Source organism: Symphalangus syndactylus, chromosome 5, assembly GCF_028878055.3.
Source record: "Symphalangus syndactylus isolate Jambi chromosome 5, NHGRI_mSymSyn1-v2.1_pri, whole genome shotgun sequence".
In the NCBI taxonomy this organism is placed as follows: Eukaryota; Metazoa; Chordata; class Mammalia; order Primates; family Hylobatidae; genus Symphalangus; species Symphalangus syndactylus.
Window position 1 is genome coordinate 69,130,115 of NC_072427.2, and position 26,983 is coordinate 69,157,097.

At 40.6% G+C, this 26,983-nt stretch overlaps 1 protein-coding gene across 1 annotated transcript in view; it reads left to right on the plus strand.

The window, feature by feature from the left end:
* Positions 1 to 6,497: 6,497 nt before the first annotated feature.
* Positions 6,498 to 26,983, plus strand: part of MRPS35 (mitochondrial ribosomal protein S35) — a 46,650-nt gene continuing 26,164 nt past the window's right edge. The window contains exons 1-5 of the mRNA XM_055280274.2: positions 6,498 to 6,864; positions 10,619 to 10,659; positions 12,128 to 12,295; positions 15,551 to 15,611; positions 20,096 to 20,235. Of these exons, the coding sequence (XP_055136249.2) occupies positions 6,753 to 6,864; positions 10,619 to 10,659; positions 12,128 to 12,295; positions 15,551 to 15,611; positions 20,096 to 20,235 (522 nt within the window). The 5' untranslated portion in view covers positions 6,498 to 6,752. The remainder of the gene's footprint in view (positions 6,865 to 10,618; positions 10,660 to 12,127; positions 12,296 to 15,550; positions 15,612 to 20,095; positions 20,236 to 26,983) is intronic.

A 26,983-nucleotide genomic window follows, 5' to 3' on the forward strand; every position in this document is an offset into this window, starting at 1 on the left:
ACAATGTCACTAGGGAATAGGAATGTTTCAGCTCCATTACAGTCTTGTGGGACCACCATCATATATGCACAGTGGTTGACTGAAAGGTCTTTATGTGGCACATGACTGTAACTCAAAGGAGACAAAATATTGTGAAAATATTTTATATACTGAAGTGTAAGCTTACCAAAATTTCAGAGAACCCAGTATAAATTGTAAGTATTCATGTTATAAACAGCTGAAAGCCACAAGTCAGACTCACCATGTTTTTTTCTAAGTGAAAATTAAAATGTGAAGCTTTTGTTGATTTTAAAAATACTGCATACTCATTTAATTTTTTCAAGCTGTATGCTTGGGGTAAAAATTCAAGTACAGAAACAGAGAAAGTGAAGTCTTCAGGAGTGTCTCCTCCATCCTCATATGCACTGCCTCAAATTTGCTATTGCCTCTTCCAGAGTTTGTATTGCAAAAATAAAAATAAAAATATAATATACAAATGAGATTATATAATCCATAAATGCCTCACAACCTGCATTTTAAAAAACTTAACAATATATTGTAGACAATTTTCTATGCTAATAGATTTATATCCACTTCATCCTTGTTAAGGCTGACACCAGTGGTTTTCCATCTTGCCTCAATATTAGATTCACTTGAAGAACTTAAACAAAAAACAAAACAAAACCCTAGTGCTCCGAACACACCTAGACCAATTAATCAGCATCTCAGAGGGAGTCTAGATAATTTTTTTTTAAATCTCCTGAGGTTATTCTAATGTTTAACCAGGATTGGGGCCCGTGTATCTTAAGTAGTGATGCAGGATTTTTCTCGGCTCCTTTGCTGGACTCCCAGCAGGGGCGCTCTGTCTACTAAGCCAACCACACTCAGCGCCTCGTGGGAGGCAGCGCATGAGTGAGTGAGTCCAGGGTCCAGCCTGCCACTTGGGCCACCACAGGAGAAAGCTTTGTGCAGAGCCTGCAGCCAGACCAGTGGTGTCACCTTGAGGGGAATGCAGTGGTACCCAGGCAAGGATGCCTGAGACCCCAAAGCCCCAGAGGGGGTGTTAGTGTGCTAATTAGGATTTTTTAGTTCTGCCATCCACAGCCCGATGGACGGCAGCATGTTAGCAGCTCGGTTGGCCCCTGGCCCCTTCACATGGGGTGGCTGTCCTCTGCTGACCAGGGCAAAGGGTCAATGTGACAGCCTTTCTGGGTACCCACACTTGGATCTCAAGTTCTTGTCCGGCACCCAAGAAAAATTAGGTCACCCTTGACAATTGAAAGATAGTGAAGGCAGAAAATTTTATTGAGTGATGAAAAAGCTCTCAGCCGAGAGAGGGGCTGGAGATGGGATGGGAAGGGCTGTTCATCTTCCCCTGAGGTCAGGAGGTCTCTTCCCTGAAGTTAGGCCATCTCCCACCTCTGCCAACTGAGTCTGGGGTCTTTACAGGCACAGGATGGTGGTTGGGTGGACGGTAGGTAATACTGGAAAAGGCAACATTTGATTGGTTAAAATACATTATTCAGCAAGAACCAATCGGGAGAGAGTGGGCAAACAGGAATAGAAGTTCTCACTCTGGTCCATGGGCTTCAGGCTGTTTTTGGCTTGAAGGTCAGGTTTCACCGGAGATCCACCCCTGTCTGCCTAGGATTTCTCTGCCTCCTGCCTCTATTACTAGTACGCTGCATTATATGAATACACCATAATAGATTTAACCAATACTGTTTTGATGAACACTTAGGTTGCAAGGTCTCTGTACCTATTCCTTATATTTGCATATTGTCTACCATACTTGTGAATAGACATACTTTGTTCATCTACTATAAAACAAGTTAGTTTTGAAGGCCGGGTGTGGTGGTTCCCGCCTATAATCCTAGCACTTTGGGAGGCTGAGGCGGGCGGATCACTTGAGGTCAGGAGTTCAAGACCAGCCCTGGCCAACATGGTGAAACCCTGTCTCTACTAAAAACACAAAAATTAGCTGGGCATGGTGGCACATGCCTTTAATCTCAGCTACTCGGGAAGCTGAGGCAGGAGAACCACTTGAACCTGGGAGGTGGAGGTTGCAGTGAGCTGAGATTGTGCCACTGCACTCCAGCCTGGGTGACAGAGCAAGACTCCTTCTCAAAAAAAAAAAAAAAGTTAGTTTTGATTAAAAGTAGCTTTTTAATACAAAGGATAAATGCTTGAGGTGATGGATACCCCATTTACCCTGATGTGATTATTATACATTTTATGTCTGTAACTATACATATCATATACCCCATAAATATATATACTTACTATGTATCCATAAAGATAAAAAATTTAAAAGTAGCTTTTATTGAATTAATCCAGGTTTAAATATAATAAAAACTCATTGTAAGACAGCTCAATATTTAAAATTGTTCTACAAGGACCAGCTACATAATTTGTAGGTTCCAGTGCAAACTGAAGATGCAGGACTCCTTGTTAAAAAAAAGTATTAAGAATTTTAAGACAGCCGTTAACTCGTCATTTAGCATTAGGTATATCTCCTAATGCTGTCCCTCCCCCCTTCCCCCACCCCACAACAGTCCCTGGAGTGTGATGTTCCCCTTCCTGTGTCCATGAGTTCTCATTGTTCAATTCCCACCTATGAGTGAGAACATGCGGTGTTTGGTTTTTTGTCCTTGCACATTGTGCACATGTACCCTAAAACCTAAAGTACAATAAAAATAAAAATAAATAAATAAATAAAAAAGAATTTTAAGACAGCAACAGCAAAGCATTAAGCCAAGCGCAGGCCCTTCTAAGTGCACTTTGTATGTCTATGAAGCCAGCCTAGCTTCTATGATGTGTTAGATTACATGGTCATAAAGTTTGAAGAAAATTTTTGTTTGTTTGTTGGTTTGTTTGAGACAGGGTCTCACTCTGTCACCCAGGCTGGAGTGCAGCGGCACTAGCTTGGCTTTCTGCAACCTCTGCCTCCTGAGCTCAAGTGATTCCCCCACCTCAGCCTCCCAAAATGCTGAGAGTACAGGAGTGAGCCACTGCACCCAGCAAAGAAAATATTTTTATCATGAGTGAATGATTACACCTCTAAGATCATTGCCAACTGAAAAATTATGTAATCTTAGTAACCCCTATGTGCAAGATAGTACATGTGTTACTCTTTACACTGCACAAGACAGATATTTTTGCTTGTTGATAGCATTAATAGCATTACAAATGAATTTTTAACTTTTACTATAGAATGAAACTTACTGTACTTGATGCCAGGGAAAACAATAAGTATTTTTCTGGCTCCTCTAGCTCTGGTCATCTATCCACTTTAGTTTTAGGGAGAGAGTACAACAAATGATAGAACACACAGCAAGGTAGAATGGGGACCTATGTCTTTAATATCTTGCTCAGAAATTAAGAAATATTGTTAGAGTAGGTAGCTAGTCATGAATGACCAGGGCAGGAGAGGGCTCCCCTTACTCACACACACACACACACACACACCCCAGGAATTTCAGGCGACCATCAGGTGACGGTCAGGTGGTTATTAGCTGCCTTTCTAAAACAATAATTGGTTGCAGTCAGCACCAGGGAAAAGCAGTCTCCCAATAGATACAAAGAACCTGAAACTAGTGATCAGCAACTTTCCAGTAAGATCTCAGGAGCTGGGTGAGTGTGCGCAAGCGTGCACATTAAGAGGCAAAATGGCAGAATTTAACTGGTATTTGATCTTCTAGGGACGTTCAACTGGTAATGGAGAACGCCTCAAGTAAGCATGTATACAACTCCAGTAAACACACTATGCATGCTCCCCTCCCAAGTCCTGGCAAGCCACTGTGCATGCAGACAGCCCACCCCAAGGGAAAAATCAGGGGAGAAGGGACACAGACCCCAGAAGTATGCCAACATATAAAACCCTAAGTCAAAGGTCAAATGGGGTACTTGACTTTCAAGTCGCCCCCTTGGCCCTCTTCCCAGTGTATTTCCTTTCTTTTGTTCCTGCTGTGAAGCTTTTTAATAAACATTCACTCCTGCTCTAAAAGTCGCTTCAGTCTCTCCTTCTGCCTTATGTTCCTCGATCAAATTCTTTCTTCTGAGGAGGCAAGAACTGAGGTTGCCGCAGACCTGTACAGATTTGCCGCTGGTAACAGTATGAATATGATCATACTACTTTTGTCCCTAAATTTCTATGGTATAGGACTTGCACTTTACTAAAATATACAAACTTGCAAGAAAAAGAGGCTGTTGCATTGACCCTACGCTTAATGCCAATGGCCACCATTTATATTTATGCCTTTAATCACGACTGTCCTAAGAAAAATATTATTGCTCTCGGCCGGGCACGGTGGCTCACGCTTGTAATCCCAGCACTTTGGGAGGCCGAGGCGGGCGGATCACAAGGTCAGGAGATCGAGACCACGGTGAAACCCCGTCTCTACTAAAAATACAAAAAATTAGCCGGGCGTGGTGGCGGGCGCCTGTAGTCCCAGCTACTCGGAGAGGCTGAGGCAGGAGAATGGCGTGAACCCGGGAGGCGGAGCTTGCAGTGAGCTGAGATCGCGCCACTGCACTCCAGCCTGGGTGACAGAGCGAGACTCCGTCTCAAAAAAAAAAAAAAGAAAAATATTATTGCTCTCATTTTCCTTGAAACTGAAACTCAGAAAGATAAGGTAGATTTGCCCAAAATCATAAAGAACCAGAGCCTGGATTCAAACCTCACCTCCATCTGATTAAAAAGGCCATGCTTTTGATCTTAAAAATAGTCCGAGGAGAGGTGAGAACTCCATTGGAATATGGCGGCAGAAGGTGATGTGATGCGTCTACCAGCCAAGGATTGCCAGCAACCATTAGAAGCTAGGAGAGAGGCATGGAACAGATTCTCCCTCAGAACCTCCAGAAGAAACCAACCCTGCCAACACCTGGATTTTGGACTTTCCAGACTCCAGGACTGTGAGAGAGGAAATTTCTGTTCTTTTAAGTCACCCAGTTTATGGTACTTTGTTCCAATCCCCTAGGAAACTCATACATCATGCTTCTATTTTGGAACAATAACAGGATAGTAAAAGTCCAGAAAAGATGAAGATGATGAATATTACAAATACTTGTCCATCTCATGCTATTTATCCCCCTCCCATACCTTGCTGATTGATGTCCATGGCTCACTCAATGTTCACAGCTAGAATATTCTTGGACACCTGCATACCTCTGCTCTACTGGTTGTATGCTTACCAAGAATTGGTTTTATCTCTAGTTGTTTTTACTGTTATAATTTTGTCACTTTGAGACAAAATAGGGAAATAGGCCAGACCCATGCCTGTAATCCCGACACTTTGGGAGGCCAAGGCAGGAGGATCACCTGAGGCCAAGAGTTTGAGACCAGCCTGGGCAACATAGCAAGACCCCCAACTAAAAAAAAACTTAAAAATAGAAAAAATAGGCCAGGTGCAGTAGCTCACGCCTGTAGTCCTATCACTTTTTGGGGAGTCCAAGGCAGGAGGATTGCTTGAACCCAAGAGTTTGAGACCAACCCTGGCAACACAGTGAGACCTCATCTCTAGAAAAACAATTTTTTTTAATTAGCTGGGTGTGGTGGTGCGTGCCTGTAGCCTCAGCTACTTGAGAGCCTGAGGTAGGAGGATCACTCGAGCCTGGGAGGTCAAGGCTGCAGTGGGCCACGGTCCTGCTACCATATATCCAGCCTAGCAACAGAGCAAGACTCTGTCTCAAAAATAATAATAATAAATTAATTAATTAAAATAATTTTTAAAATAATGAGAAAATAGAGAATTTATTTTAATTTATTTTATTTTTGAGACGGAGTTTTGCTCTTATTGCCCAGGCTGGAGTGCAATGGCGCGATCTCGGCTCATCGCAACCTCCGCCTCCCGGGTTCAAGCGATTCTTCTCCCGAGTGGCTGGGATTACAGGCATGTGCCACCACACCCGGCTAATTTTGTATTTTTAGTACAGACCAGGTTTCTCCATGTTGGTCAGGCTGGTCTCAAACTCCTGACCTTAGGTGATCCAACCGCCTCGGGCTCCGAAAGTGCTGGGATTACAGGCGCGAGCCACCGCGCCCGGCCGAGAATTGTTTTATTAAGGCTTGTATGTTAATTCATCCTACCGTAGAAAATAAGAGTGTTCATTAAAGGTTTATTTTCTAGGTCCTGATGAGTTCTGACTTTCTGTAATTCTAACCTGATCTAACAACAAGCTAACCATATATAGCTAAAAGTTATAGGCTACGTACACGCGGTGTTCACTGTATGCCAATGCTGTACACAAATATTTGTCTATGCTAACTTGTCTAAGATCATACATCCCAGAAGTGGTGAAGTCAAGTTTGAAACCCAAGCACTCTGGCTCGGGATACTGCTTCTCTCCCCTTAGCGCATATTACCGGCATTAGTGGAAGATTTCTTTAATCCAAGTAAATGCAGAAAAGCAGCAATTATAAATAACAGGAGTCCCTCGGGTAGACCGCCTGACTCTTGGATCAACTGAGGTTCCACCCAGACCACGCCCGCCTTCAGTGAGCCGCAACCCCCATCCCTACGGTCTTTATCTGCAATTCTCTACGAACTGATTCACTCGATTTTTAAGGATTTTTTTGTTTTCTTTTCATTACTTCTTTCAGTTTGGGGGAATCTTCCCGCACACGTGACTCGGCTCTGAGTGCGTAGACCACCGTGTTTCCTCTTTCTCCAGCCTAGGGCGGTGCCAGCCCAGGGAGCCTGCGCTTAGCGGCCCCAGGCCCGCCCCTGACACTGAACGGCGCTTGTCCCCTCCGGCTTGCCGTCCTCGCAGCCATGGCGGCCGCCGCGCTCCCGGCATGGCTGTCTCTGCAGTCGAGGGCAAGGATTCTGCGTGGATTCTCCACCGCCGTGTACCCGGCCACTCCGGCCCCGACACCTCGCCTGCGTGAGTGTCTGTCTCGTCTTCTCCGGGCTTTGGGGGAGCTGCAAGAGCGGAATACCGGCCCCATGAAGGGTGCCGCGGTGGCTGAGCCAGCGCCGCCCGGGGGAGGCCAGTGCGTCCGCTGCCAGGCCAGTCTGGTAGGAAAACCGTGGACGTGGGTCTGTGTTCTGCGCCCGCGTTGCCCGGCTTCTAGCCGCCTGTTTCTGCCATGGGTGCTCTGGGAGTTTGCTCAGAAAGCTTACATCCCCCTTCCCCGTGACCTGCTCCTGTGTTGCCCCCGTCCACAGGTTACTGGTGCTCTGTGTTGTTTATCGGGCATCGGCAATACTGAACCATGGATTTCCCCAAACAGTAAGAGAGTCATACGGCTGTGCTAGGACAAATTGCTGCTCTGAATTCCAGGCCACCAAATGGGTGGCCTTCATTCAACAGGCGTTGATGATCTCCATTTAACAGAGATTATAGGGATGGTTGATAGCGTGTTTACTCCGGAGGAATCTAGTGGAAAATACAGATTTATTAGCGGAGAAGTGTTATGTAGAGTGAGAGGCGCTGTGATAGAAGTGTGGCTAGAGTGACGGGAGCGTTGAGGAGGACCTGGTGTGAGTCTAATCAATCAGCGGATCCTACCTGTGCTACTTCCTGTTATATCTCTAATTTACTCTCATACTACCAACTATCTAGTTCAGGTGACCATCTCATTTCTACAAGTTTCTTTTCCGTTTCCTGTTTCCCCTCTTGCTCTCCTACATTGAATTCTTACAACAGCCAAATGAGGTTTTCAAAATTTAGATCTCGTCTTGCTGCTCCCGTGTTCGAGATCTACAAATGGTTTCCCATTGTTTTCAGATAAACTGTAAATTCATTAATCCTTCATACTGGCTCTTCATAGGTCTAATAATTGTCTGTTTTTAAATTTTCATTCTTTCATTCTTGGAATACTTAACTCCTATTGTATACTGTGCAGTGTTCTAGACACTCACCGGAGATACGGCAAGGTGGGGAAGTCAATAGTATAAACAACCAAACAACTAAATAAGATGTCAGATAGGGTTTAATGCTATGAAGAAAAATAAAGCAGAGTATTGAGAATGATGGATTTGGGGGGAGTAGTGGCCACAGGGTAGTCAGGAAAGATCTTTCTGAGGAAGTGACATTTGAACAGGGCCCCAAGCCATGCAGAGATCTGGGGAAAGAGCCTTTGGGGTATGGGGAACTATAAGTGCAAAGACCAAAAGTTGAGAACAATCTGAGCGGTGTGATCAAGGAACGGGAAGAAGGACAATGTGGCAGGAGCTAAGTGTGAGTAGAGGAGAGTGGTAGTATAAGACGTCAGAGAGTTCAGTAATGATCTGATTCTCAAGAGTTTGTAGACACTTCATTTGGATTTTTGGCTTGGGTTTTATATCGGAAGGCTTGGAACAGGGAACTGATATAATGTGATTTACATTTTTAAAAGATCACTGGCTGCTTTACTGGGGTAAGAGTGGAAGCCAAAGATCTGTTTGGAGGCTGTTGCAGTAATCCAAATGAGGTGATGATGACTTGGATAGTAATAGTGGATTGTATTTGCGATGTATTTTGAAGGTAAAGTTCATAGGATTTACTGATGGATTTGATGTGGGGCTTGAGGACAAGTCTCAAAAAAATCCTGTTACATTTTTGTCCCGAGCAATTGGATGAATGATGATTCCATGTACACGAGTTGGGAAGACTGGAAGAAGAAAATCAAAAGCCCTGCCAAGGGGCTGAGTGTGGTGGCTCATTCCTGTAATCCCAGCACTGTGGGAGGTGGAGGCCTGCAGATCCCTTGAGCCCAGGAGTTTGAGACCAGCCTGGGCAACATGGCGGAACCTCGTATCTACTGAAAATACAAGAAATTAGCCAGGCTTGTTGGCGCATGTCTGTAGTTCCAGCTACTCCAGAGGCTGAAGTGGGAGAATCACCTGAGCCTGGGAAGCCGATTACAGTGAACCGTAATCGCACCACTGCCCTCCGGCCTGGGTGACAGGAGTGAGACCCTATCTCAAAAGAAAAAAAGCTCTGCCAAGGATGCATTATAGTTAAGAAGCCTGTTAAGTGTCTTCAGCCTGTTTTCTCTCTGTCTCTCTCTGTTCTGTTCTTAAATTTCAGCCATAGTGAATTTGTTCACTTTGATTTTCCATGTGCTCTCACTCTGTCAGAACACTTTTTCTCACTTTCTTGTCTTCATGGCTACTCCTGCTCATCTTTCAGGTTTTAGCTTAAAGTTCACTTTCTCAGGGAGATTTTCCCCAACTGTATTAGAGTTTTCCAGAGACACAGAACGCAGATGTAGGATAGGATAGATGTAGATGTAGATGTATAGACATATGATGGGATTTTTTAGGGGAATTGACTCACCCCACAATAGGCTGTCTGCAAGCTGGAAGCCCATGTCAGTCCAAGTCCAGAAGCCTCAGAACCACGGAAGCCATGTAATTTTCAGGCCAAGACTGAAGGCCCAAGAACTCAGGGGGCTGCTTGTGCAAGTTCCTGGAGTCCAAAGGCTGGAGCACCTGGAGTTCTGATGTCCAAGGGCAGGGGAAGAGTGTCCCAGGTCCAGAAGAGACAGAGAGAGAGAATATATTCTTCTTTCATCTGCCTTTTTGTTCTCTCTGTGCCCTCAGCTGATTGGATGATACCCACCCACATTGAGAGCAGGTATTCATCACTCAGTCCACTGAATCACATGCCTGTCTCTCCTGGAAACATCCTCACAGACATGCCCAGAAATAATGCTTTACCACCTGTCTATGTATTCCTCAATCCAGGCAAATTGACACAAAGTTAACTATCATGGCTGGGCACAGTGATTCACCCCTGTAATCCCAGCACTTTGGGAGGCCGAGGTGGGTGGATTGCTGGAGTTCAAGAGCTTGAGACCAGCATGGCAACATGGCGAAACACCGTCTCTACAAGAATTAGCCGGGTGTGCTCATGCCTTTAGTCCTAGCTACTTGGGGTGCTGAGGTGGAAGGATTGGCTTGAACCTGGTAGTTGGAGGCTGCAGTAAGCCGAGATTGCACCACTGCACTCGAGAGTGAGATGACTTTGTCTCAAAAAAAAAAAAAGAAAAAATTCACCATCGCACAAACTAATCGACTAGGTTTCGTTCCCTGCTGTATGTATTCATAATATTTATCATTGTTTATTGAAATTATTTGTTAAAAAGTTGTCTTACTTGACAGACTTTGTAAGAGTCATTTTTTAGATGATGAATTCACTGTATCAGCAATTCAAATAACTATAGGATTTTCCTTACTGGGGCTAGGCTCGGTGGCTCACACCTGCCCACTGCACTTTGGGAGGCTGAGGCAGGCGGATCACTTCAGGTCAGCAGTTTGAGACCAGCCTGGCCAACATGGTGAAACTCCGTCTCTACTAAAAGTACAAAAATTAGCCAAGTGTGGTGGGGTGTACCGGTAGTCGCAGCTACTCAGGAGGCTGAGGCAGGAGAATCAGTTGAACTCCAGAGGTAGAGGTTGCAGTGAGCTGAGATCACACCACTGCAATCCAACCTGGGTGAGATGCCGAGACTCCCTCTGTTTCCAGTTTTTAGTCTTCATTAAGATGATTTTGGTCCCTGAGCTTACCAAAAAAAAAAAAAAAGATTGTCTCATTGTTTGTTACTGAATACCTTAAATTGTGTTAGAATAATGGGATCATGATTGATGTTGAACAACTAACTTGACATGATAAAATTCTCTTTAACTTTTGTGTTATCTTTTATGTACAGCGGAAAGAACATCCGGAAATGAAAGGCCACCAAGAAGAAAGGTAAAAAGTTCATATACTCTACTATCTTAATGGTTTCTGGAGTTCTAAAATGAGGCAGATATTCATTATAAGGCAGAAGGGTGTTGCCAGAGAAGACTTCACAAGGTCATGTTTACTGGGTGATTGCCATAGCCCTGGCAGAGGTTAGTCTTTGTTTTTTGTCGGTACCCAGAGAATAGATCATCTTTGAGAGATTGACTTACTGAGGAACTCCCAGGAAACAAGTGTATAAACCAGAATATGGAACAATTTCTAATGCTATCTTAAGTCCTGCAGCCTGGGACTTATGCATTAACATAACTAGTTTGTTTATGTATTTATTATTATTTATTTGAGATAGAGTTTCCCTCTTGTTGCCCATGCTGGAGTGCAGTGGTGCAGTCTCGGCTCACTGGTACCTCTGCCTCCCGGGTTCAAGTGGTTCTCCTGCCTCAGCCTCCCAAGTAGCTGGGACTACAGGCACGCGCCTCCATGCCTGGCTAATTTTTTGTATTTTTAGTAGAGAGGTGTTTTCACCATATTGGTCAGGCTGGTCTTGAACTCCTGACCTCAGGTGATCCACCCGCCTCAGTGCTGGGATTACAGGTGTGAGCCACTGCGCCTGGCCTCCCAAAGTGCTAGGATTACAGGCGTGAGCCACTGCACCTGGCCGTATTCTAACTAGTTTGGTCTCACCCTGTGGACATTTGGATTCCTTACTTCTAGGGAGGAATCTAAACTATAAGGTCAGTTGGTGAGCATAGTGTCAGAACAAAGACACATTAGTTGGAAGTTAAATGGTATCAAATTACAATCATTTAAGAGCAGTCATTTCCTCGGGACTATTACCTGCTTCTAGGATATCGACTACACTGGTTTTGATATTGCGTAGGTGGGGCATGGCTGAATTTTGCCACTATAAACCCTACTTTTGTATGTGGGCCATCCCCTCGTATTTGATGCCATTAAAAATAAATGTTAATGTGATTGACTAAGCTATCAAGTACTAGTTTTTTTCTGAGCCTAGGAGACATAGAATTTTTCATTATGTATTTATTCAATCAGTTTAACCCTAATTATTATTTTTTCCTTTTCTTTTTACTTCCAAGTACTTAATGCTCCCTCATGTACTACTGACTTCCATCGAAGAAGTTTGAAAAATTATTTCAGAATGTATTGTTAATTCACCCTTTCATAAGCAAAATGTAAAAATTTTGCTAAAAGTCTAGTTAAAGAAATTTTTAGTGAAGAAAATGTGATATTAAAGGGGATCCTCGCCAGAGGGTTTGAAGAAACAGTGAAGAGATATTTAGGTAGATTTAGTGTTGTTTTTTCAATCTGGACAGCAGCAGCATTGTGGGAAGTCAGATTTTACATATGTTGCAATTTTGCTTCTAGTAATTGTAGCTTTTTGCTTTAAAATTAAAATTCTTTAAAAATTAAAGAATGTGTTTATATTTAAAATACTAAACGATTTTATATTTCTTAGGCACTACCTCCTAGGACAGAGAAAATGGCTGTTGACCAGGACTGGCCTAGTGTTTACCCAGTTGCAGCACCATTTAAACCCTCTGCAGTACCTCTTCCTGTTCGAATGGGTTATCCAGTAAAAAAGGGCACGCCCATGGCAAAGGAGGGAAATCTAGAACTTTTAAAGGTAAGACAAATTGCTCATTCATTGGCTCAGACTTATGTAGAAATAAATGCTGATCTTCTCCCCTATTTCCACTCTTTTATGCTTCACCGTTCAGTATATAGCAGCTTACTATATTTTAATTTAAATTTTAAAAATAGTATAATAGGTTTATTATTATACAACACCAGATAATAATAGGTGTTGTATTTTGATTATCAATGGTAAAGAATACTCAAAGAATACTAGGCATTTAATAATGTAATTAGTTGGCTGGGCGCAGTGGCTCACGCCTGTAATCCTGGCACTTTGGGAGGCCGAGGCAGGCAGATCACTTGAGGTCAGGAGTTCAAGACCAACCTGGCCAACATGGTAAAACCCCATCTCTACTAAAAACACACAAAAAATTAGCCAGACGTGGTGGTGGGCACCTGTAATCCCAGCTACTTGGGAGGCTGAGAAAGGAGAATTGCTTGAACCCAGGAGGCAGAGGTTGCAGTGAGCCGAGATGGCACCACTGCACTCCAGCCTGGGTGGTAGAGTGAGACTCTGTCTCAGGAAAAAAAAAAAAAAAAAAAATGTAATTAGTCAATCTTGTGGCTTCCCTTGTGACCTTTTTCTGTTGTATCTCTTCTTTTTGGAGACAGGGGTCACTATGTTGCCCAAGCTGGTCTCGAACTCCTGGGCTCAAGAGATATGCCTGCCTCAGCATCCCAAAGTGCTGGGATTACAGGTGTGAGCCACCACACCCAGTCTATCATATCGTTTCTATATTGCATCTTTCCAGTAGAATTAAGAAAAATGAAATAATTTGAGATTAAGAATTGGGAGGTGAAACTTCCAGTTTAAAAAGAGGAATTTAAATTTTTTCTGTCCATAAAGGTAGAATATTATTTAGTATTATTATTATAGTCTACCAAATTTAACTTTATTGCTTGAAGCAAAATAGGTTAAGGCAAATGCTTTGTTTGATAGCATGTATAATTATTTATCATGGGTGTTTTAAAGAAAATATAAATGCTTAGTCTGGGAATGCATATCTTAGATGGTTTCTTAAATACAATGAAAGTTATACAAAGGACAATGAACTGTTTTCCATTAGATGAGAGTCTTTGAAAAACAAAAGTTTGCTAAAAGGTGATGAGAACAGGGAGAATGGGTACTCTGTTGCTGGAGACAGGGGTAAATGCAATTTGGAAATGGGAATGTGAAGACACAAGAAAGCATACATCAAGGAAAACAAATGTTTTCTTTGAATAAAAGAAGATAATTTTGTTAGACTAGATTAAGAAAATGTGGCACATATACACCATGGAATGCTATGCAGCCATAAAAAATGATGAGTTCATGTCCTTTGTAGGGACATGGATGAAACTGGAAACCATCATTCTCAGTAAACTATCGCCAGGACAAAAAACCAAACACTGCATGTTCTCACTCATAGGTGGGAATTGAACAATGAGAACTCATGGACACAGGAAGGGGAATTTTGTTTAAAGAGGTCTTTGGAGAATCACTGGGTGAGAGATTAGCGCTATATTTGCAATAATGCTAATGGTTGTAAATGACATTTTAATAAACATAAAAATCCAAACATTTAATGCGTGCCATTTATTTGTAGTAATGGTGTCATTGAATAAGCTTATTAACTGAGCTAATATATGCAAAGTGCATAGAACTGTGCCTGTGTAAGTCCATGCAAATTGTCTATTGTTTTTTCTTTTTATGATTTTTGAGTTTTATATGTTCATGTTTCAAAAATAAAAGTCTATCACTGTGATCTGTTAAAAGTAGCCCCTCAGCACTAGGGTTTATAATTTTTAAAATGTATAAAAAGGAAAAAACCAAAAAGTACAGTAAATGAAGCTGCCCATCCCCAAATCCCAGTTTTCAGTGCCTGTTTTCTCTTGACTAAAACAATGTTTTCTGGCCAGGTGTGGTGGCTCACACCTGTAATCCCAGCACTTTGGGAAGCCGAGGCAGGCAGATCACTTGAAGTCAGGAGTTGGAGACCAGCCTGGCCAACATAGCGAAACCCCATCTCTACTAAAACTACAAAAAAATTAGCCAAGTGTAGTGGCGCATGCCTGTAATCCCAGCTACTCAGGAGGCTGAGGCAGGAGAATCACTTGAACCCAGGGGGCAGAGGTTGCAGTGAGCTGAGATCGTGCCACTGCGACAGAGCGAGACTCCATCTCAAAAACAAAAAACATTATTTTCTGATCAGCCCTCAACATACTTGGCATAATTCGCGGAGTAACTTTTGGCTTGTTTAAATTTTCTTTCCAAATGAGCCTTTAAGCTCTTTCAAATGTTTAAAAATTATTCAAGAAATAACCTAATAAATGCTAATTATTTATTTGAAGGAATCAAATCTCTGACCTTTCCTGAATTTTCATTCACACTATGAATGATTCAGTAGCCTTTTAATGTGTCATCATAAGTATATTCCTAACTTCATTAAACTATCCAGTTAAGATTTGCTAGCTTCACTTATTAGTTCGTAAAATGTTTATTATGTACAAAGTTGAAATACTGTCATGCTATGCAGTCCAGGGAAATTGGGATGATTAAACAATGATCCATATCCTGGCCGGGCACAGTGGCTCACACCTATAATCCCAGCACTTTGGGATACCAAGGTGGGCAGGTCACCTGAGGCCAGGAGTTTGAGACCAGCCTAGGCAACATGGTGAAACCCCGTCTCTACTAAAAATACAAAAATTAGCTGGGCATAATGGCACATGCCTGTAATCCCAGCTACTTGGGAGGCTGAGGGAGGAGAATTGCTTGAGCCTGGGAGGCAGAGGTTGCAGTGAGCTGAGATTGTGCCACTGCACTCCAGCCTGGGTGACAGAGCGAGACCCTGTCTCAAAAAAAAAGAAAAACAAAAAAAAAGATCCATGTCCTTAAGTCCTTTCAGTTTTATAAAGGAAATATACATGTATACCTGTAGATTTGTGGCAGGAAGCATACTATAAAAATGATGTTTAGGTTTTTTCATTATGATTGTCATTATAAGATGCTTGGTAAAAGACAAAAGATTTATATGATCTGAAGACAAATCCAGGTATCACTGTAAATTACTTGGTGCTGAATCTATATTTTAAGAAATGTATTTCTTGAATTGACAACATCTGTGACAGAAAATCAATATTGTAAAAAGCAGATTTTATTTACTACATGTTTTATTGGGCCTGTGATTCAGTTTTATGAGATTATCTTTTTCATGTTTTTAAGACATTTAGCTAATTTGTTCTTTAAATTTCTCTATTTAAGATTCCCAATTTTCTGCATTTGACTCCTGTAGCAATTAAAAGGCACTGTGAAGCCCTTAAAGGTAAGTGGTTATTTTCTTATATGAATTTTATATTGACTTTGAACATAAATTTAAGAATCTCTGTTCTGATATACTGTATAGCCTTATATTCAAGTTGTTTTCAGTGAATTGTTACATGTCAAGTCTGCAAATTGTTTTTGCTAATCACTACAAGGTATTAGGAATAATAATTAGAAACCATGATCCTTGTTCACAGGTAAGTTAGGGACTTACTGTTGAGTTTTAGAAAACATGCACATAAGGCTGAGTGTGGTGGCTCACACTTGTAATCCTAGCACTTTGGAAGGCCGAGGCGAGCAGGTCACCTGAGGTAAGGATTTTGAGACCAGCCTGGCCAACATAGTGAAACCCTGTCTCTACTAAAAATACAAAAAAATTAGCCCTGCATGGTGGCAGGCACCTATAATCCCAGCTACTCTGGAGGCTGAGGCAGGAGAATCGCTTGAACTCTGGAGGCGGAGGTTGCGGTGAGTTTAAATCATGCCATTGCACTTCAGCCTGGGCAACAAGAGGGAAACTCCATCTCAAAAAGAAAGAAAACAAACATACATATAAGAAGACTGAAGTAAATGTTGCAGATACTTCACAGAGAATTATCTTGAAGAAATTATTTAAAATTTAAAAAAATTAGTGACACATGCACGTGGTAAATCAAATAGTAAAAGAGCTTATGATGAAAAAGCAGTAGCCTTATGTGCTTTCTTTACCATCCCCAGCCCCTCATGTATTTATGTATATATGCTTATATTTATAATAAATATAGTATATATATTTATTTATATATACTTATATACTCTCTGTAGTGTGTCTGTGTATTTATAAAATAACAAGTAATCACTGGAATATGATTACACCTTCAGTTCTGGATTTATTGATTTTGAAAACCTATTGATTTCTAGGTATAAACATAGATTTCATGTACTTACACTACTACTTCTCCTTCTCCTTTCTACATGCATGGAGGTAGAGGCAAATAACATTTTTTAACTCATGGTTCTGTGTATGCTTTTTTTTTTTTTTTTTTTTGAGACGGAGTCTCGCTCTGTCACCCAGGCTGGAGTGCAGTGGTGCAATCTCGGCTCACTGCAAGCTCCGCCTCCCGGGTTCACGCCATTCTCCTGCCTCGGCCACTCCAAGTAGCTGGGACTACAGGCGCCCGCCACCACGCCCGGCTAATTTTTTTTTTGTATTTTTAGTAGAGATGGGGTTTCACCATGGTCTCGATCTCCTGACCTTGTGATCCGCCCGCCTCGGCCTCCCAAAGTGCTGGGATTACAGGCATGAGCCACCATGCCCGGCCCTGTGTATGCTTTTATAATTATGTACATATTCCAGTTTAAGTTCTGATTGATAGTTATGATTGATTAGATTTATTCAGGAGTTGATACCTTTGGATAAAGTCTTAATATACTCATGCTGATTTAAAGGTGTTGTATATTACATGCTCAGTATACTTATTAAGGCTTTTCAGGGAAGAATATGAAACCTAGAAACACTTCACAAGTATCCTGATTATGTTGGGAAGGAGATGTGGAATAGTAAACATAATTATGATTAAATTTGAGCTTTTGAAAGGGCCTTCCATTTAAAAATGTAAGGAAGACTATATAAAGAGGTCCTAAAACATAGGAATAATAACCTTACTCTTGAAATGAGGGAGGAAAAATCTGTTGCCTTTTATTTATTTTGTCTTCTACTTTAGGACATTGGGCTGCTTTTCTATCCCTTTAGAGTATGTGTTTCTCTATGCATTTGTGCCTGGAATTAGACTAAAACTGATCACTTCCAAATTTGTGTCCCAGGCTGGGCATGGTGGCTTACACCTGTAATGCTCGCACTTTGGGAGTCTGAGGTGGGTGGATTGCTTGAGCTCAGGAGTTCAAGACCAGCCTGAGCAATTTGGTGAAATCCCATCTCTACAAAAAAACACAAAAAAATTAGCCGGGTATGGTGGCACGTGCCTGTAGTCCCGGCTACTCGGGGGCCTGAGACGGGAGGATTGGAACCCAGGAGGTTGAGGCGGCAGTGAGCTCAGATCACGCCATTGCACTCCAGCCTGGATAACAAAGTGAGACCCTGTCTCAAAAAATAAAATTAAAATAAAATAAAATAAAATAAAATAAAATAACAAGTTTGTGTCCTGTTTGGCACAAATCATGTATTAGTATTTGATCATCTGTAAAGCCAGTTAACAAATGGCATTGCACTGTGAAAAATTCCATGTTTCTTCTTTTTAAATGTGACAGGGCATGGTAGCTCATGCTTTTAATTCCACAGCACAGCACTCTGAGAGGCCAAGGAGAAAGGATTGCTTGATCCCAGGAGTTTGAGACCATCCTGAGCAACATAGTGACATCATGTCTCTACAAAAATATTAAAAAATTAGCTGGGGTGTGATGGCGCATGCCTGTGGTCCCAGCTACTCTGTAGGCTGAGGTGGATGACAGAGTGAGACCTGTCGCAAAAAAACTTAAACATAAAAAAGTTTAAAAAAATTAAATGAAAGGCTTTCATACAGCACATTCAGAAGAGTGGCATTATATTTTATAGTATTTAAACGAGTGTCTTAATCTGTCCTTAATTATCCCTTTACACTTGCTGCTGGCCTCCGGATTTAGATTGCGTCTTCCGTGTAACTCAAAGGCTTTTCAAGTACTTCTCAGTTTTCTTTCAAAGTAGGTCAGTTCAGATTTTATATCTAACTTGCAAATGGAAAATCTGAAGCACGGGAAAGTTAGGTAATTTACCAAAACTTTAATAATCAGTGGCAGAAGTTAAATACAAACCAAGGTGTTCCAAAGTCTCGTCTATTGCTCTATCAGATGAGTAAAGGCTAATAGGAGTCTATTATGTATTTTCCATTTGGCTGTCTTTTTTTAGACATATAATTTAGGTAATTTAATTTTAAAACTGTAATTATCATTTGATGATTGAAATGACTTATTCACAGTTTAAAAAAAAAAAAAGTAAAAGAAAAAAGAGTCGGTGCAAACCCAAGAGCTCACAAAATTCCCCAAACTAGTCTCTCTTATAAAGTGCTTGGCAGTGATGCATCTTATAGTGCAGGATGTTGGAATAAGTTCATGATGGGAATGAAATTCAGCCTCAACAATCTTGCTCTGTTCGTATTTTTTCAATGTTACAATGATGTTAATTGCAAAGATACTTCTTTCCCCTCAAAACGACCGGGTATTGATCTTTTAAACAGTGTTCAAGGAATGGAGTGAACTGTATTTAATTTGTTAACATATTTAGTCCCAGATATCAGAGAGTCTTTGTAATCCAGAGTGACATTTTGCAGACTCTGATTTTAAAGCCTAAATGAGAGCAAAATATTGTTCCTATTATAAGAAAATTGTTAGCCCAAGGAAATGTTATTGGCAAAATAGTTCTCACTGTCCCTTAGATTATCACCTAGAAGAGCTCCCACATCTGCCTGTGATTATGACCAGCCTCTTCTGCAGTTGTGCTTTTTTGGAGGAAGCATGGATCTATGCAGTCTAATATGTTTGACCCAAGAAACCAGTTACTTTTAGCTGTTCTTAGAGTGAGGCTGTTTAAGAAATGAGATTTCCATTGTGGACAGCCTTATAGTGCCAGAAGTTTTCATCTCAAGCTGAAAGTTCTCTGCCATGCTAACTTGATTGAAACAGGGCAAGATGAAATCAGCTCTGATACCTAGGGGAGGCTGGGAGCTACCTCTTTTCCTTTAAGTTTTTTTTTTTCCCATTCGGGGCCTGAGTTTATACTTCTGTGTTATGAAAATAGAGAGGCATGTTCACAGTGCTTGGAGCTCCTGTTGTGGCCTAGGTCTCAGACCCAATCCCACTTCCTCTCTATGCTGTCTTGCCCAAATATGAGGACAAGGCTTTCTTCTTTCCATTTAACCCCATTGGCACATAGAAGTCACACAGAAGAAATATCAGTTCTTATGGGAATCCATTTAAGGGCTTAGGCTTTTGTACCTGTTTGAGTTGAGGTTCTATTCAGCCAAATTTCTAGATGACTGTTGACTCCATCTCAATTTCTTCTTAGGGCTTTTTGAGAGCTTTCAGTTCCTTTCAGCTGATCTTTAGTAACCTTTAGTAATTAATATTATCTGTTACTTTTTTGAAAACAGTAATGCTGTGGGCACTATGAACTGTTTGCTTTTATGGTATGGAGGAAGTAAACTGTCCAATAACAGATATGTGCAAAGCTTATAATAAGCTTCCATCAAGGCACAGTTCCCTCTTAACTGAAAATACCACTACCACCAAACCTGAAATATCCAAAGAATTCTCTAATTAAATTGCCTAATTTACGATGTACCTAATAGGAAAAGGGATAAGGGATGATGGTATATATATGTAAAGTGCAGAAGAGAATCTGTTCTTTCATGTGACCTGGCGATGATCTCAGTAATTTGGTATTGTCTAGTAGTATGCATTACAATGAGAATTTACTTGCAAAAGTGTAATTGAAATTATTTCTTTTATTCTCAGATTTTTGCACTGAGTGGCCAGCCGCACTGGACAGTGATGAGAAATGTGAGAAGCATTTTCCAATTGAAATTGACAGCACTGATTATGTTTCATCAGGACCATCTGTTCGGAACCCCAGAGCACGAGTAGTAGTCTTAAGAGTAAGAGTTTTTTTCGTTTTTTTGTTTTAAATAAGAATCATTCTAATACATTATTTAAAGATGTCTTTGGTGGCTGGCACAGTGGCTCATGCCTATAATCCTAGCACTTTGGGAGGCCAAGGTGGGAGAATTGCTTGAGCCCAGGAATTTGACACCAGCCTGGGCAACATAGCAAGAACTTATCTCTAAAAATAAAGAAAGAAATTGATATGTGTGATTATAAAACTGTAATATTTATCACAGAAATTTTGGAAAATACAAGTTTTAAATTATACGCCAGGCACGGTGGCTCATGCTTGTAATCCCAGCACTTTGGACGGCCGAGTCAGGCAGATCACCTGAGATTAGGAGTTCGAGACCAGCCTGGCCAACATGGTGAAACCCCGTCTCTACTAAAAATACAAAAATTAGCCAGGCGTGGTGGTGGGCACCTGTAATTCCAGCTACTCAGGAGGCTGAGGCAGGAGAATTGCTTGAACCCGGGAGGCAGAGGTTACAGTGAGCCGAGATCGTGCCACTGCACTCCAACCTGGGTGACAGAGCGAGATTCGATCTCGAAAAAAAAAAAAAAATTATAAAATTGCCCGTAAATCTACCGTTTGTAACCACTGTTAACTATAGTAGCTCATTTTAGTATATAGTCACAGCCTGCCTTTGTGTATATTAATGGGGTGATACTGTATGTGTTCAGCAGTCTCTTTCTTACTTAACAAGAATTAAACATTTCCCAATAATATTAAACGTTCTTTAATTTTAATTTGAATTTTTTTAGAGATGGTATCAGACAGACAAGAGAGTTCAGTAGTAGCTGAACGTGGCCTCCAATTTCTGGGTTCAATTGATTGTCCTGCCTCAGCCTCCAAAGTGGCTGGGACTACAGGTGTGAGACACTGTGCCCAGCCCATTTTCCTAAATTTTTTGTAGATACAGGGCCTCACTTCGTTGCCCAGCTGTTCTTGAACTCTTGGGCTCAAGTGATCTTCCCACTTCTGCCCCCCAAAGCACTGGATTTATTGGTGTGAGCCACTGCACCCAGCCTAATTTAATTTTAATGGCTACGTAGAATAATGTATAAATGAGAGACTGTTATGTACCAAGACAGTGTTTAAATCTGCGGGTATAATGTTGATCACCTCAAAGTTAGCCTTTTTTCTGAGACTGAAGTGTGATACATAAATAATTTCATAATATAGATCTACCATAATTTAAGTTATCTGTATTATGGAACCTTTAGGCTTTTTAATGGTTTTCTTTGTTAGAAAAATGTTTTAATGAATGTTCTTAGGTAGTAATATTTGTATGTATTTCTAATGATATTCCTAAGATAACTTCCTGAAAGGAGAACTATGAGGTCAAAGGATATAGCTCTTGAAGTTTGTTGACGTATATTGTAAAATTCCTGCAGGAAATGTAAAAAAATATAACACCAGCAGATTGTGAGAAGGCCTGCTTTCCTGTGCCCTCACCAACCTACATATTACCTGTCAACTAGATAGGTAAAAAATTGTCTTATATTTAAAATTTGTATGTCTTTGAGTACTAGTGAGGTTGAGGATTTATTCCTTTGCAAAACATGTATTTTTTGTCATTTGCCCGTTTTGATGGTGTATTGATTCCTTGTATACTTTTCTTTTTTTTTTGAGACAGGGTCTTACCCTGTCACCCTGGCTGAAGTGCAGTGGCGCCATCTCGGCTCACTGCAATCTCTGCCTTCCGGGCTCAAGTGATTCTCCCATCTCAGCCTCCTGAGCAGTAGCTGGAACTGCAGGTGTGTGCCACCATGCCTGGCTAATTTTTTTGTATTTTTGTAGAGACAGGGTTTTGCCATGGTGCCCAGGCTGATCTCAAATTCCTGGACCCAGGCGATCTGCCTGCCTCGAGCTCCCAAAGTGCTGGGATTACAGATGTGAGCCACCACTACTGGGCCATTGTTTCTTTTTAATAATAGCTTTATTGAGACATAGTTCACTTGCTATAGAATTCCCCCCTTAACCATCCTCAAGCCCCTTTTAGCCACTAATCTACTTTCTGTCTCTGTGGATTTACCTATTCTTGACGTGTTATAGAAATGGAACCATGCAATATGTTTTCTTTCACTTAGTGTAATGTTTTCAATAGGTTTCATCTGTTGTAGCATGTGTTATTTTATCATTTCTTTTAATTGCCAAATATTTTATTTTATGAATATACCACATTTTATTCATTCATTAATTGGTGGACATTTGGGTTGTGTTTACTTTTTGGCTGTTATGAATAATGCTGTTGAACATTCATGTACAGGTTTTTGTGTAGATACGTGTTTTCCATTCTCTTGGGTATATACTTAGCAGTGGAATGACTGAGTTGCATGGCACCTCCATATTTAACATTTTGAGGAACTGCCAAACTGTTTTTCAAAGTGGCTTCACTATTTTACAATTTCACCAGCAAGTCTGAGGCTATTTCTCCACATCCTCACTGATCATTGTTATTACCTGTCCTTTAGTTTTAGCCATTCTGATGGGTATGAAGTATCTTATTGTAGTTTTGATTTGTGTCTCCCTAATAATCATCTTTTCATGTGCTTGTTGACTATTTGTATATGTTTGGAGAAATGTCTGTTCAAATCCTTGGCCCATTTTTTAATTGAGTTGTTTATCTTTCGATTGTTGAGTTGTAAGTGTATTTTATATATTCTGGACACCAGTCCCTTCTCAGATACATGATTTGCAAACATTTTCTTCATTCTTTGGGTTGTCCTCTTACTTTCTGGATGGTTTTTTTTTTTTGAGACAGAGTCTCGCTTTGTCACCCAGGCTGGAGTGCAGTGGCGGAATCTCGGCTCACTGCAAGCTCCGCCTCCCAGGTTCACAGCATTCTCCTGCCTCAGCCTCCCGAGTAGCTGGGACTACAGGCACCCGCCACCATGCCCGGCTAATTTTTTGTATTTTTAGTAGAGACGGGGTTTCACCATGTTAGCCAGGATGGTCTCCATCTCCTGACCGTGTGATCCACTTGCCTCGGCCTCCCAAAGTGCTAGGATTACAGGCGTGAGCCACCATGCCTGGCCTGATGGTGTCTTTTTTTAAGCACAGAAGTTTTAATTTTGATGAAGTCCAATTTATGTAAGTCATGTGTTGCATAATGATGTTTTGGTCAGTGATAAACACATACACAACAGTGATCCCAAGAGATTATAATACTGTATTTTCACTGCACTTTTTCTATGTTTAGATATGTTTAAATACACAAATACAATTGTGTTACAATTGTTACAGTATTTAGTACAGTAACATGCTACACAGGCTTGTAGCCCAGGAGCAATTGACTACACCATGTAGTCTAGGTGTGTAGTAGGCTGTACCACCTAGGATTGTGTAAGTACACAATGATGTTTGTACATGACAAAATCACCTAGCCATGTCTTTGTCAAAAAATATTGTTAAGTGGTGCATGACTGTATTTTTCTTTTTGTCTCTTGTGCTTTTGGTGTCATATGTAAGAAATCATTGTCTTATTCAAGGTCATAAAGATTCACTCTTGTGTTTTCTCCTAAGAGTTTTATAGTTTTAGCTCTTACCTTTAGACCTATGACCTATTGTTTGTTAATTATCATACAGTTGTTCCTCAGTATCTGTTTGGGATTGGTTCCAGGACCACTTGCAGATACTTAGATCTGTGGTTGCCCAAGTCCCTGATGTAAAACGGCATAGTATTTGAATATTGAATGTAACCTAGTACATCCTCCTGTATACTATAAGTCATTTCTAGATTACTTATAATGCCTAATACAATGTAAATGCTATGTAAATAGTTGTTATACTGTATTTTAAGAATATGCATTTTAAAGATTGTTGTATGGTTATTTTTTCTGAATATTTTCAATCCACGGTTGGTTGAATCCACAAATGTGGAACCCGTGGAGACAAAGGGCTATCTGGATGTGGTGTGAAGCCAGGGTCCAGCTTCATTGTTTTGCATTCCTTTTGCATGTTGATCCAGTACCATTTTTGAAAAGACTATTTATTCTTTCCCCATTGAATGGTCTTGGCACCCTTGTCAAAAGTCATGTAGTTATCTTTTAACTTTTCACTTGGCTACTTTACCAAATTCTCTTTTTTTAATTTTTTATTATGAAAATTTTCAAATATATGGACAAGTAGAAAGAGGCTCATATAATAAACACCCATACACATGGCATCTTGGTTTAGTAATTAATATTTTGACAAATTTGCTTCATACACACATATACACATCTAAGTACCTTAACATTTCTGACACCTAATGTTTCACACTAAAATACTTCAGTGTGTTATCTCTAAGAATTAAGGAGATGTTTCATATTTAACCCCAACACTATTAACACATGTAACAAAATTGTCAGTAATTCCCAAATATCATCTAAAATATCTACTCCACACTCAAATTTCCCCTATTGCCTTACAGAATGGTATTTTTTAAGCTCTTGTATTGAAACCAGAATCCCGTCAAAGACCATTGTATTTGGTAATGATGTATCTTATGTCATCTGGAATGGCAAACAACCCCACCTCCCTCCCTTCTTCCTGATGAATTTGGCTTGTTAAAGAGACAGGTATTTTATCCTGTAACAGTTTCTACCTTCTGAATTTGCCCCATTGCATCTGGATGTCATTTACCTTATTTCTTTATCCCCTGTATTTCACATAACCTGAATGTTATATTTAAAGAACTGATAAGATTCCAGTTAAATATGTTTGGCAAGAATACTTTATAGATATTGCTATGTATTTTATGTTGCATCAGGGGCACGTAAAGTCTGGTGGCCTCATTCTCGGTATGCTGAAATTGAGCACTTGGCTAAGAAGCTGACAACCTAATCATTCCTTTGCAAAGATTTTTGTTTTGCTTTTCCCTTGAACAAGTAATCTGTGGGTGGATATCAAGTAAAATCATTATTCTTTTTGATCCTTGAAGTATATCTATCTTAACTTTGGCCAGTGGGAACTCTTTTAAGTTGGTTCCTGTGTCCTTTTGTTACAATCCTTTAGCATTTGAAAGTTTCCTTGTATTTTGACACAAGATGGTTCAGGCTCATTTTTATAAATTTCTTATCCCGGACCTGGAATCAGCCATTTTTCAAGGAGCCCTAATACCTGCCGGTGGACAATGGTGTTTACAGACCATAATCTGTATGCTAGGACTTCTCAGCTGATTCTTTCAGAAATTGCTCAAGAAATAATCGATAAATAATGGTAGTTTTAATTCCCCTTTTCAAGTATCCGTAGCTTGTTTTTTCTTTTTGTCTTTTGCATTAGATAAAATTTCTGAAATCATATTTCTGTAGTCCCTTACGCTCTTGCATACTTTGTCTGTGCCTCTAGTGTTTAACCTCAAGTATGAAGTAGGATTTCAGTGAGATAATAGTGTTTATTATGTTAACGGTGTATTCTTAGATTACTAGCATTTATGAAATTACCTGCTTTAAATTATTGAAGTCATAAATTACATCAATAGGTTTTCAATATACTGATGCATTTCTGAACCCTGGTCAGTTCATAGTATATCATTCTTTTATTCTACTGCTGATTTGCTGTGCTAGAATTTTACTTAGGATCATTTGTCCGGATGCCATATTGCTTTGGAGAAACATGAGATCCCTGCTGTTACTCACCTGGACCACGCCACGTGCCATTGCACTTCCAAGTGTCTGCCCTAGGAACTTCTAATTTAGTATTTGAAGCCACTGTTTGTTTCCTTTGTCAAAGAAATCTTGGTACACATGGCATATCTTTTTCACACAGCGGTCATGGAGCAGTTACCTGATATACTTTTTTTAATTAAACTTTTTATTTTAGAATAGTTTTTAATTTACAGAAAGGTTCCAAGAATAATAGAGAATTCCTATGTATTTCAGACCCAGGTTCCCCTGTTGTAAACATCTTAAAATATACTATGGTACGTTTGTCACAACTAGTGAATTAATATTGATACTGAATCAATATTGAATTTATTGTTATTAAAGTCCCTACTTTGTTCAGATTTTCTTAGTTTTTTTCTAATACCCTTTTTCTATTCCAGAATCCCATCCAGTTTACTATATTACGTTGAGTCGTCATAACTTCTCAGGTTTCTCTTGGGTGTGATGTTTCTCAGACTTGACTTGTTTTTGATGACCTTAACAGTTCTGAGAAGTACTAGTTGTATCTTTGGTAGAATGTCTTTCAACTTGTCGTGTGTTTGGGGAGAAAAACTCCAGAAAAAAAGTGCCGTTCTCGTCACATCATATCAAGAGTATAGGCTATTAAGATGATTTGTTTTGTTTGTTTTTTTGCGACAGGGTCTCATTCTGTCACTTAGGCCGGAGTGCAGTGGCACAAGCACGGCTCACTGCAGCCTTGACCTTCCCAGGCTCTGGTGATCCTCCCACCTTTGTCTTCCCAGCAGCTGGGACTACAAGCACAAGCCACCACGGCTAGCTAGTTTTTGTATATTTTGTAGAGATGAGTATTTGCCATGTTGCCAGGGGGTTTTGCCATGTTGCCAGGACTGGTCTTGAACTCCTGGGCTCAAGTGATACTCTCACCTCAGCCTCCTAAAGTGCTGGGATTACAGGCAGTGAACCACTGTGCTGGCCATGATTTGTCAGTGATGATGCTAATCTTCATCACCTGGCTGAGGTAGTACTTGTTCATTTTCTTCACCATAAAATTATACTTCCTCCCCTCTTTCCCATACTGTTCTCTTTAGAAGAAAGTTACTATGCAGAGTCCACACTTAAGGATCAGAA